At 50.6% G+C, this 12,711-nt stretch overlaps 1 protein-coding gene across 5 annotated transcripts in view; it reads right to left on the bottom strand.

Annotated features, from left to right (window-relative positions):
• Window positions 1-12,711, bottom strand: part of KDM2B (lysine demethylase 2B) — a 150,759-nt gene that overhangs the window by 117,010 nt on the left and 21,038 nt on the right. The window contains exons 1-4 of one of the 5 annotated variants that reach the window (XM_084762678.1): window positions 7,651-8,179; window positions 6,449-6,593; window positions 3,168-3,246; window positions 1,005-1,051 (exon numbers count right to left, since the gene is read on the bottom strand). In XM_084762678.1, coding sequence (XP_084618804.1) covers window positions 1,005-1,051; window positions 3,168-3,246; window positions 6,449-6,593; window positions 7,651-7,683 — 304 coding nt within the window. In that variant the 5' untranslated portion in view covers window positions 7,684-8,179. Of the gene's footprint in view, window positions 1-1,004; window positions 1,052-3,167; window positions 3,247-3,368; window positions 3,479-6,448; window positions 6,594-7,256; window positions 7,320-7,650; window positions 8,180-12,711 lie in introns of those variants that run through there. The other 4 variants (XM_084762675.1, XM_084762676.1, XM_084762673.1 and 1 more) reach the window with 4 other exon arrangements.

The raw sequence follows: 12,711 nt of genomic DNA, 5'->3' as shown, positions 1-12,711 counted from the left end.
TTAATTAATTCAATTTTTATCTGTGTGTCTCTGTTTGTGTACGCTGGTGCCCAGAGAGGCTAAACAAGGGTGTCAGATCCATGAGAGCTGGAGTTACAGGTGGTTTTGTGCACCCCGACATGGGTGCTGAGAGACAAACAAACTCAGGTCCTCTGAAGAGCAGCAATTGCTCCTTACGACTGAGGCGACTCTCCAGGCCCCATAGTTGATTGGTTATCACTCATATCTGTTCAAATGGCTCCTCTCAGCCCAAGAGGCCTTCCTTAAGGAGCCTCCCTAAGGCACAGTCCTACCATGCTCGGTACCTCACCCTAGTTTATTTCTTCAAAGCCCTTTCAGTCACTAGAAAGATACGTTGTTAACGTCTTTATTGCCCGTCACCCCAGTAGAGGGCAGGGGCCTTGTCAGCTACACCCACAACCTACCACGTAGGCAAGAGATGATTTTCTACAGTGGAGTTATTAAAGCACTTCCTACATGATCTGGAATGCCACCTGCTTGCTACCTGGCGGAAAGCTGAGAGTGCTGAGCCACCAGCCACCCTTGGTAGGTCCCTGGAGAGTTAATTTGCTGAACGCAAGAGTGGAGAGCCCCACCCTACCCTGTCTAGAACCCTGAGGGAAAAAAGGAGGCATAGTTTCCCCAACCCCCGCCCCTACCTCGTGAACACATGAAAGTCTTTTCGGGGCCATGAAGCACCCCAGTGTTTACCCAGCAACCCACAAACAAACGCAAAGGAGAGATCTGAGATTGCATTGCCGACGCCCAAGATAGAGACGGGTCCAAATCGCCTCATAAAACTGCGCTGGCAAACCGTCCTCTGCCAGAGCTCCTCAGGACTTTGCCATCTAACCTGTTCTCCTGAGGCAGACGGTTGCAGCTTACACCTGCTCCAACCTCCTCCAGGGAGCACATTCTTTTCTGAAGCAGCTGTAAGTCTGACGGACGGGTAGTGAAGACCTCCCCCGCCCTTCCCTTCTCCTGCTCCACCCCACGGTACTTACCCACCAGGAGTTTGACATCTCGGACTGTGAAATCAGGATCTGGCATCCTAGAGAGAAGCATGGATATTTGGTTTCAAAAAAAAAAAAAAGCCGGGCGTGGTAGCGCAAGCTTTTAATCCCGGTACTCGGGAGGCAGAGGCAGGCAGATCGCTGTGAGTTCCAGGCCAGCCTGGTCTACACAGCGAGTCTAGGACAGTCAAGGCTACACAGAGAAACCCTGTCTCAAAAAACCAGAACAAGAGAGCGGAGAAAAAAAACAAAAACAAAGCTAAACTCTGCCGAGCTAAACTCTGCCCTGAATCAAAGGGGAAGCTATTTTTCCCAAAGAGGTTCCTTATTCTAAGCATTGGGATATGAGGTAACTCGGAGCGCAAACCTGGAAACTCAGGTAAATTCCTCAAGGGAAGACACCCAGAATCACGGAGTACGGGCCTTAAGAGGAAGGCGGAAGCCTTTGAGGAGGATGGGATATGATTGGTCAATTTACTGCTGCGAAAACTGACACGTGGTCTCAAGGACCCAATACCGCTTTCATGTAGGCTGGCTCTCTCCCTTTAGAAAATACTTTCCGCCGGGCGGACAGGATGGCGCATTTAATCCCCAGCAATCAAGCGGCAAAAGCAGCCAAGCAGATCTATGTGAGTTCAAGGCTAGCCTGGTCTAAAAGAGAGTATCAGATAGCCAGGGCTCTGTGTAACAGGGAAACCCTGTAAGAAAGAAAAGAAAGAGAGAGAGAGAGAAAACATTTCCCATGCAGTTATATGGACTATGGGAGAGACCCCTTTATACTTAGCCCCTAGTTGGGGGGCTGAAACAGGAAGCTTTTGAGTTCCAGGCCAGCCTTCGCTACACAGGAATAAACTATCTCAAAAAATTTTTGTTTTAACTAATAAAGTCAGAGTCAGAAAAGGGCTCATCACCGGGCGTGGTGGCGCCTTTAATCCCAGCACTCGGGAGGCAGAGGCAGGTGAATCGCTGTGAGTTCGAGGCCAGCCTGGTCTACAAAGTGAGTCCAGGATGGCCAAGGCTACACAGAGAAACCCTGTCTCGAAAAACCAAAAAAAATAAAAATAAAAGTAAAAAAATAAAAATAAAATAAAATAAAAAGAAAAGGGCACATCATGCCTTTTTGGACAGTGACATATATGCTAACGATTATTGAGTGCCCACTCTCAGAGACCCAGCAGAGGGGTGGGTACTCTGGGGGGAGTCAAGAGGGGAACAAAACACAAAAATAAAATGATAAAGAGATGCTAAGGCTGGGCGTGGTGGCGCAAGCCTTTAATCCCAGCACTCCGGAGGCAGAGGCAGGTGGATCTCTATGAGTTCGAGGCCAGCCTGGTCTACAAAGTAAGTCCAGGACAGCCAAGGTTACACAGAGAGACTCTGTCTTGAAAAACCAAAAAAAAAAAAAAAAAAAAAAAAAGAGAGAGAGAGAGATGATGCTAAAAGGCAGGCACGGTGTCACAGGCCTTTAATCCCAGTGCTGAGAAAGAGGCAGGTGAGTTGGAGGCCAGCCTGGTCTACAGAGTGGGCCCTAGGCCAGCCAGGACTGCATAGGGAGAAGGATGCTCAAAGTCTCACACCTCTTGTAGGAAGTACATAGCAGTGGATGCTACAGAAGGAGGCAGCCTAAAACTCCTTTCTTATCCCTGCTTAAGGAGCGGAACCTGTTCTTCCAGCCTGCCTCCCATCTCTCCCCAAGCCAGAACACTGGCAGCTCCTGGCAGCTCCGGATAGACAGAGGCAGGCAGGAAAAGGGGAGGAAAGACACACCCTTCATAGAAAGAGACCCGTTCCCCACACACTGGGAGTCTGCTGAGAAAACATGCATCTCCATCTCCATGCAGAAGACAACTAGGCAATGCTCAATGGGAAGTTGCTGCCTGGGACCAGGGTTCAACCAGAAGGCAACAGGAGATCACTACTGCTTAAATGGACCTAGGACTTCCCTCCTAAATTCCTGAAAAAGATCATTTTCGAACAGTTTTTTTTTTCCTCCTCCTTGGGTAGGCCTTGGGAAAGGAGGAGCTGTTCTCAGACTGTAGGCAAAGTCCCTCTGGAAGCGCTGAGTGGTGAGGAGGCGGCAGAAGGACCCACCAAAGCTAGAAATTATGATGGGGAGAAAGGCTAGGGAAGAAGGGGTTAATGTCAGCCACTTACTTGATTCCCAGTCCATCCTTGTCTCGAAAAACCAGGGGAACTCTGAGAGCTTCTCTCTGTACGTACTCATAGTTAAAATCTGTTTGGGTATTTGAAATAAAAACAATTATTTGGCTAAGTTCTTTAGGAGCACATGAAGCACACCCCCTTGGTGAAAGGGACAGAAATCATAAAGGAGGCGTAAAAACTAGATGTAGGTACCAGCTTGACTGCAAAACTCCCTGGAAAAATAACAAGAAAACAGATAAGGCCCCTGCCACGCCACAGCCTCCATCAGCTCCTCTGCCTACTCATTCCCTGCGTGCCCCACGGGTCCCAACTTGTCAATGAGCAGCCCAAGGCCAGCCTGGGCTGGGGAGGAGACTTATAAAGAACTCTATGGTGAAAACTCACAGGGACAGACAAACACATCCCAGGCTGAGCCGAGATAGAAGAGGGACAGGGGAACTGAAGCATGTCACCTGGGAGAATCTAAATTTGTACGGGGACTTGGGGGGGGGGGTGGTAGGGTGGAGTGGGGGGGAGGGGCGGTCCTCATTGTAGCTGAGCATCACTGAGAATCTTATTGTAATATCATCCTGCATGGTGAAGGGGAGGAGGGGAGCCGGTTTCCCTGGAAACTATGTATTTGGTGCCAAAATAACTAGGGAACTGGGCACAGCTTTGTTGTCTTCCTATAGTGAAATTCTGCTGGAACCCATCGTAACACTTGCTTCAACCCGATAACCAGGAGGAGGGATGGGCTAGTGAACTGTGTGAAGACAGACTACGGGAAACACCCCCCCCCAAAAAAAAGAAAAACTCCACAAGGCAGTTTTCTATCTGCAGCTTACATGGTACACACACGTACACACACACACACACACACACACACACACACACACACACACACACACTCTTTCCTATCCAAAGCCCCTCAGCCTTAGCCTGATGTCTCTTTTTTCCTCAGGCCCCAAGCCAGTGGCTCTGTCTCAGCCACATACATCCCCACAATGGAGCTGAGGGGTGCTGGGACACATCCTCTTCTCACCCAAGTCAGGTGACCCAATCTGAGGCACCAAGGGCATGGGTCCTCTCCAAGCTGGTCAGAAAGGAGTTCTGGAGCCACCAGGCCTCTGCCCCAGGGAAAACAGTTCACTAGGGCAGCCTTTGCGGGAGGGGGGGTGGGGGGTGGGGGGGAGACGGGGGAGGAGGAGGCCAAAGCTACTGGCTCAGAAGAGAGGAAGAACAAAACCCAAGGCCGGGAAAGCCCTGACCCCAGAGGCTCCGACCCCCAGGGGCTCTCAGTGAATGGGGTTTCCTCAGGATTTAAAGAGGGAGAAGTTTGAGGCACTTCTGTCTTCTGTTTTGAATCCACACTAAGAGGGCCTTCTGCCTTTCAGCTCCTCCCTCTGGTTTTGGGGCCAGATCTAAATTAACAAGCAACACCCGAGGGCCCTCTCCTTTGAAGGGAGCCAGGACAACATTTTAGGGATCTCCTTTAGAGCTCCCTAGATGGTCACCTTCCCTGCCCAGACGCCCCTAGCTTTCCCCCTCCTCCCCCCCAGTTTCAGCTTCCACAAATGGGCCTGAGAAAAAGCTCACAAATAAATCCTGGCCTGAGAATCCCTGACAAATGACTAGGACAGTTTGCATATTGTTTTCTCATAGGCTTCGCCAAGCTCAGTAAAGCGGAGTGAGAAAAGGAGAAGAATTAAAATCCCATTTATACAGAGAAAATGGTAAGTGCAGTTGGAGAGCTGGCACCCTGCTTTTGGGTAAAATTTCTCGGAGGAGAAAAAAAATTTTATTCTTCCCTCCTCGCCCCCCCCCCACTTCTCCCTAACTCCACCAGAACCCCAGGAGGCTATGAGCACAAAAGAGAAACTTCAAAAAATGCAAAGCCTGGACAGTCTCCTCTAGAGCTAACTCTAGGCCTCAGCCACTCAACCAGAACCCGGAGGAGGGAGGCAGTTCCCCTACTGTCAGCTCCCAGGGAGGACAGGGGTTTCCAAGGGAGGTGGGGATGGGGAAACATAAAATGGAAAATTTGCTATTGAAAGGAAACTTTAAAAAAAAATTTTTTTTTAAAAAAGCCCATACATACACCCTAGGAAGGCTTGGGTAAGCACCGGCTTCTCCCAAACTCCAATCCTATAAGCCAACATAGATTCTGGGACCAGAACCCACAAAAGACCCCCAGAATGCTGGCTAAGGGTGGTTCAGAGCTCCTAAAGCCTCGTGTTAATCAGGAGCATCAACCCTAACCCAATACATTTAAGGAACACCACCCCCACGCCGGCCACACTGTCAGTAGGAGAGCCAGGGAGAAACTCAAAGGCAGGGGGTCCCTTCAAAACCGGAGCATAACCAACTTCTTTCTACTCAATATCTGGAAGGTCAGAGGACACAGAGCTCTCATGTCGGGCATGGAACAAGACCTTGTTTTCAGAGAGGTACCTGGGTCGACCATTCAAACTGCCAAGGGTTTTGTTTGTTTGTTTTTGTTTTTTTTTTTTTGTTTTTTTTTGCTTTTAACTTTAGGCCTGAGCGGGTAATTCATTACATGTATGCCATAGACCCCATGATTCGGACTGTCAAGGTTGTAGCGCTGGAGACTCAGGCTTGGGGAGAAAAGGGGTAGCGCCAATAACTCCCAACAGCCCACTTAGACCCTTCTCCCATGCCACAAGGGCAGGACCCACGAAGGGAGAAAGGCACTACAGACCCAAGGCTCAGACCCAATCAAGGCTCCAAGGGGCGTAACCCTAACAACCCAAGGTACTCGCATCGCCAGGTCCTAAACCCATTTCCAGCCCATAACCGGCCAGGCCCTAGATGAAAGGGGTTTGTTTATTTGGGAGGCTTTTTAAGGCCATCACTCCCATGTCCCGAGGGACGATGTCCCAGGGACTTGGGAAGGGCTCCTCTGCCAGCCACTGCACCTCTGGCAGCGCAGAGAGCGCGGGAAGGAGGAGGATGCTGCGCTCGCCTTCCCTTAGTCCTAGTGTCTGTTCCAGGGTCGCTCTCAGCCTGATAGCCTCTTGGCAGTGACCACCCTGGTGTTAGTGATGGGTACAGTCAGGGCCTAGGCCCACGCCAGGCCCAGCCCTCTTCCTGCCTGCCCTCCTCCCTTACCACCCCCCACCCCCCCCACCCCCAGTGCTCAGTCTGGTTTCGTCACCGGATCCCCTGGAATGGGGGACGCGGGCGCGAAATACGAACCCAGCCACAGGCAGCTCCCTCCCCACGTGCATGCTGGCCCTCTGCACAGAGTACAGCCAGGAGAGGGGGCGCCTCACCTTTGCCCTCCATGGCATGCACGAAGTCCCCCTGGTACAGCTGGCTACGTAGCTTCTCCTCCAGGCTGAAACCACGGACGCTGACAATTTCTTCCACGTCCGACAAGTCCTCGTTCTCGTCGTATCTCTGGCGGTCAATCGCACGCTGCGGGGACCCAACCAGAGAACCCGGGACATTACTTAGAGGACATTGGGGGTCTCCTCTTACTGTGGGCCCACCACGAACAGGTGCAAGAGCCGCGCGCCCACTGCACCCCAGCATTGCAATCTGAGCAACTTTGCGCAAATGCCAAAGATGCCGAAAAGCAGAAAAGGGGGCTCGCACCCCCAAGGCCTCACTGTCCTTACACGAAGCACTCCCCTCCTGCATCTTTGGAAGCTATGGAGGTGCTATTTGGGGGCTTTCCTCTGTCCCCAGCCCCAGTGATGTGCTGAGCTTCGCCAGCTTGATTGGGAGCCTGGTTATATAACCCCCGAAGGGGGCTCCGGGTATGAGCTGGCGGGGCAGATGTAGGCCCCAGGAGAAGCCGCTGCAGCGCCCGGCTCAGCGGTAACAGCAGCCCCAGCGGCCACAGCGGCCAACCCGGGAAGCCGGAACCCAGGGCCGGCGGCATTGCTAAGGCTGGAGCCGCTCCGGAGCTACAGAAAAGCTGGAAAGCTGAAACGGAAGGGTTGAGACCCTAGCCGCCCCCGCCGAACCACCGCTAGTACGAGAAGAGGAAGGGAGGGGAGGAGGTTAAGAGCGTGGGGAGAGAGGGAGAGGGAGCCAGCCCACCACAAAGCTTCCATCAGAGACCCCAAAACGCACCAGCAGCTGCCTCATCTCCCCACGAGCGCGCGCGCACACTCACTTCCTAAGGAGACTCCCCCGCCACTCCCCGCATCCCTCTTCCTCCTCCCTCCGCCGCTCAGCACAGAGCCCCGCAGCCCCCCAGATCTCAGGCGAACCCCTAACCCGCTCAGCCCCCTCCACGCCTTTCGGCGCTACCTCCTCCCCACTTAAGTGTCTGAAACCCTGAGCCTCACAAGAGACTGGAGGAGTAAGCTGCTGGCTTCCTTTTGCATGCAATTTATTATTTTTTCCGGTCCTCTTGCAAAATTCAGAAAAGGAAAGAAAAGGCAGCAAGAAACAACCAAAAAATAAAAATAAATCAATCATATACCAGATACAGATTTGGGGGAGAAAAAAAAAAGCTACACACCAATCTTCTTCCAGAGTCTTTCTCTGCCTCCATTTTTTTAGGAGAGTTCACCAATTAATTGTCAACACTCCTGCCCCCTGCATTTTGGCGGAGGGGGGGAAGGAGGGAAGACCAAAGAAAAGAAACCAAAAAATAAATAAATAGAGCAAGCCAGAGCCGATATCTATAAAGTTTTGCACCAACACTTAAGCAGATCCGTTTGCAAAGTCCTAGGAAACCATTTTCAGCAGTTGGGGTGGGGGGGAGGCGTCGACGTCATAATCCCCGGAACGTAAACATTGTTGCTGATCGCGCTCTGAGCTTGCGGCTGGACTAGTTGGGGAGAAGGGGGGCTCGGGTTGGGGGTGTCGGGGACCGCAGCCTTAGGAGGTGTGGGGCCAGAAGGGAGTCTGGGACGCACCGGGCGCCGTTAGCGCCTTGGCATCGCTGTTTTGTTGTTGGGTCACGAGTGCGCCTCTGCACGCAGGCGCCGCCGCAGCCCGGGAGCTGACTTTTGGAGGGCTGAGTTGCAGGCGGCGGGTGCATCCCAGAGATGGCGGGGCAGGGAGGGAGGGAAAGAGAGGAGGGGGTGGGGAGGGAGGTGCAGATTTGCACGGATGGCCTCAGCGGGAGGCGCGGAAATGCTAGCCGAGCCTGCTGGCGTGAAAGCCCCCGGGGCCTGGCACCCCCCAAAACGACCCCCCACCTCTGCCCCTGCCCCCCTTGCTTGGGTTACCTACGGCTGCCCCTCTCTTCCTGCATCCACCTTTCCTCGTTACCTATGCTGGCGACCTAAATTCAAAGTATTTTGTATGTATAATTTCTTCTGGTTTTTTTTTTTTTTCTTTTCTACTGCACGTCTGGGGGGAGGGGCCAGCCTGTCCAGACCCCTATCCATTTGCGAACCTGCCATATGGAGGAGGCATCTGAGGGGCTCAGAAAGAAATTAGCGCAGCTCGGTATCTGTATAGGCTGCATAACTTTTAAACTCCCGGGCTGAAATAATAATGAGACAGACGCACAGGTACAGGAAATCGGGCCAGTCCACAGCCTTTTCAAACTGCAGCTGACCGGAAGACAGCCTTTGGTTCATTCATTCGGACAGCCTCGGTAGAAGAGCCCTGAAACAGAAGTTGGGCTTTTAAAAGGAAGGGAAAAAAAAAAGTCTACAGTCGCCGAGAAGAGATCAATCGATACACAGGAGGTAAATAGAGAATCGGACCCAGCGTCCCTAATGCAGGCAAGGCAAAAAAAAGGTAAGCCCCTCGTGTGGCAATTTACGAGAAAATTGGTCGGGATGTTTATGGCTTTCCGGGGAAGCACACCTTGATTAAGTGGGAACACCCTCTGTGACTGTGCTCGGAATATCAGATTCCCCAGTGCTCCTTGTCCTCTTAAATAGAGCTTATGACTACGCCCAGGATCAGCCCTGAGTGGTCCTGTAATTCCAAAATGGACAGGTCAGGTCCATTTTAGTTGAGAGAAAGCAGGACCTAAACTTTGTTGCTTCCAAGCCTCTGGTGCCCTGCAAGGCCTAATGATACAGCGCCAGGAGATACTTAGGCTGGGAGACCTCCCAGATGACCCTAGCATGTAATGATTGCGGCTTCTTACCCAGTGCGAAAGTTAAAGCCGGTCATTTTGCACATTGGGAAACCCAGACTCAAGAAATTCAGAATGTGGATGGCTGCTCGTTTTGGTTTTTTCAAAACAGGGTTTCTCTGGGTAACAGAGCCCTGTCTGTCCTAGACTCCCTTTGTAGACTAGGAGGGCCTCAAACTCATGGAGATCCGCCTGCCTCTTCCTCCCAAGCGCGGGGATTAAAGGTGTGAGCCGCCACCACCACCACCAGGCTAGGATGGCTGCTCTTTTTATCTTATCCTAGTGTCAACAAGTACTAGCTCAGACAGAGTGTGGGGAGGAAGTGGCCTTGCCACCTGCGATCAGCTGTGAGCCAGCGTTGCTTGTACCCTCCCTCACATCAGAATTCGCTGTCATAGCCTTCTATACTTTCCCCACCCATCCCCAAGGCTCCTCTCTACTGTTTTAATTCCTGTAGGAATCTTTTATGTAGGGATGAGGTACCAAACACCCAAATTTGTCACCAAACTGGAGTCACATCTCCATTGGCTCAGCTGCCTCCATTGGCTGGGATGTGGTTCAGTGGTCGAGCATTTGGCCTAGCAACCAACCGTAAGGCCTTGGGTTCCATATCCAAGGACACGGAAAAAAAAGGAAAAAGGGGGGGTGGGGGATGTGGACCATTTAATTTGCCCCTTCTTGTGAGAAAGAATCTTGTTAAAGGAATGTCTTGGGCCTTGTTGCTCCATATTGTAAGTGAGGTAGCTGGGATTCCGAAGGGCAGCCCCACCCCGGGTCACACAGCTTTTGCCTTTTCAAATATTCACCAACCATTTTTGCTTCAGAATGAACGAAATGCTGATTTAAAGGAGGGGCCTGGGTTGAGCATCAGCGCAAACATAAAGCAAAACTGTCTAAATGGGACACTCGACATCTTCCTCCTTCATCTTCCTCCCTGACGTCCTCTTTCCCCTATGGTTTCTAAGCATCCTTCCCCCCCCCCCCAAAAAAAGGCTGAAGTTAGCGGGGGTGAGGCAAAAAGGTCTGATGTTGACCACTTCCATGTGACAGCAGTTAAAAGTTCCTGGCTTGTTAGGGTGGGAAGAGGTTGACCAGTCACCTGACGTAATCCCCTCCCTCCACAAACCTGAGAGAAGAATGGGCCAGTTCGGTGTTTGTTCCCCTCCTTTGGCTCCCCCAGAATGCCTACCCCCTCTGCTGGGTGTAAGTGGTCACTCAATAAACGTTGGACCCTTGATGGATCACCTTCTCCAGCATATTTGCATTTTCTCTTTATCAGTAATTGGCAGATGAAAGGCTTTGTCCTCAGTTGAAAGAATTCCAAGCATTCGCTCCAAGTGGGGGGTGGGGGGTGGGGAGGGAGGAGGTTATTTTGGGCCAAAGGGGGGGAAGGGCCAGACCCTTGAGCTCTGGCTTTGCCTGATTGCCTTGCCCCTGGAGCTGAGAATAGGTGAGAGTAAGAGAAAAGATGAAGGGGGCTTATTTCAAAAGATGATCTTTTAATGCAGGGGGTGGGGGGGAACGCCAAGCCAGCCAGCCTCATTGGAAAGGAAATAATGGCTTCCTGTACCTTCCTTGCTTGGTCTTGTAAAAGGCCCGGTCAAATTCAACCTGTGTTGCACTCATTCAGTTGTATCAACTGTCCTCATAGGCTAATTGATCAGCTCTATGTCCAAAGACAGAAGGGACAGAAAACAGAAAGAACAGCTTTGTACACACGTACACACACACACACACACACAGTGGGCTTGACTGCCGCAGGATGGAACCGCAGAACCTAGAGTTTCTAGACTAGGAAGAAAACTGTTTTCGCGCTCTTGTTCTGGCATTTGGCTTTCCTCTCTGTTAGACAAGGGTCTCTCCCTAGCCCTAGGTAGCCTGGAACTTGCTCTGTAAACCAGGCCACTCTCAAACTCTGCATGACCCTCCTGCCTCTGTCTCCTGAATCTTGGGGTCTACCCCAGTTTGTAGCCCCAGGCTTTTAAGAACTTATGGTGCCTTTGAGCAAAGCCCTTCATATCTGCAATCTCTTTAAATCATTGCCAATCTCTCCCCGTTTATAGCTAAGGCTCAAAGAGATACTAAGTTATTTGGCCACAGTGTTGTTATGGCTACAGGAAGTGAACCAAGAACTTGTAGGAAGCCAGAGCCCTCAAGACTAGCCTCTATGTAAGCCTGCCTGTGGGACTATGACATAGAGAACGTGGCTACTCATGAGTGATAACCAAGAACTCATTCTACTATTGAAATACAGCTGTAGCAATAATAATAATAATAATAATAATAATAATAATAATAATAATAATAATAAATTATATATATTCAAAATTAAACTAGGCATGGTAGTGCCTGCCTGGGCAATATAAGGAAACCCTGTCTCATGGGGCTGGAGAGATGGCTCAGCAGTTAAGAGCACAGACTGCTCTTCCAGAGGACCTGAGTTCAATTCCCAGCAACCACATGGTGGCTCACAGCCATCTATAATGTGTTCTGATGCCCTCTTCTGGCATGCAGGTATACATGCAGGCAGAGCACTGTATACATAATAATAAATAAATCTAAGAAAGAAAGAAACCCTGTCTCAAAAATCAATTAATGGGCTAGGGTTATAGCTCAGCAATACAGCACTTGCCTAACATCATGCAAGACCCCAGATCCAATCCCACCGCAGCAAGTTGGCAAACAGAAAACTTAAAACAAGGGCTGGAGAGGTGGCTCAGCTGTTAAAGACTAGGCTCACAACCAAAAATATAAGAAAACTTAAAACACGGGGCTGGAGAGACGGCTCAGAGGTTAAGGGCACTGACTGCTCCTCCAGAGGTCCTGAGTTCCATTCCCAGCAATCATATGGTGGCTCACAACTATCTGTAATATGATCTGATGCCCTCTTCTGGCCTGCAGGTGTACCTGCAGGCAGAGCACTGCATACATGGTAATAAATTAATAAAGTTTAAAAAAAAAAAAAGAAAACTTAAAACAAAGAGGCCTTAAGCCTTTGCCACCATTGCTTTTAAGGTGCCTACCAGGCTATTTATATATGAGTCAAAGTCCAGTTTGGCTTAGTATCTCGATTATCAACTACCCACAGCATTAACAGAAAGAATGAAAAGTCTGTGGAGGCAGCGGTATCAACACAGGTTGTATGTAAGAGCACATCTGGGACAATGTGAATTTTGCAACCTTAAGCTTCGGAGTACATGCTCCTGGACCATGACACTGCGAGAGCCTGGTGGGGAACCAATTGCATGGGATTGTTTTGCCTGCTGAGGTCTCACAAATAAACTTATAAAGGATGATATACATCCGATGGAGAGAATTGGGGACCATGTAATAAAGCTCGAGCCAGGCAAGGGGACCAGGAGTTACAGGGTACAGTGATAGTGTGGCTGTAATTGAACCAAGAGCTTGTAGGAATCCAGAGCCCACAAGATTCTGGTCTTGGTGAGGCCCTGTCAAAAACACACAAAAGCTGAAACCAAG

The sequence above is a fragment of the Acomys minous genome (genome assembly GCF_964271855.1).
Source record: "Acomys minous genome assembly, chromosome: 16".
NCBI lineage: Eukaryota > Metazoa > Chordata > Mammalia > Rodentia > Muridae > Acomys > Acomys minous.
This window is presented reverse-complemented; position numbering and strand designations above follow the sequence as displayed.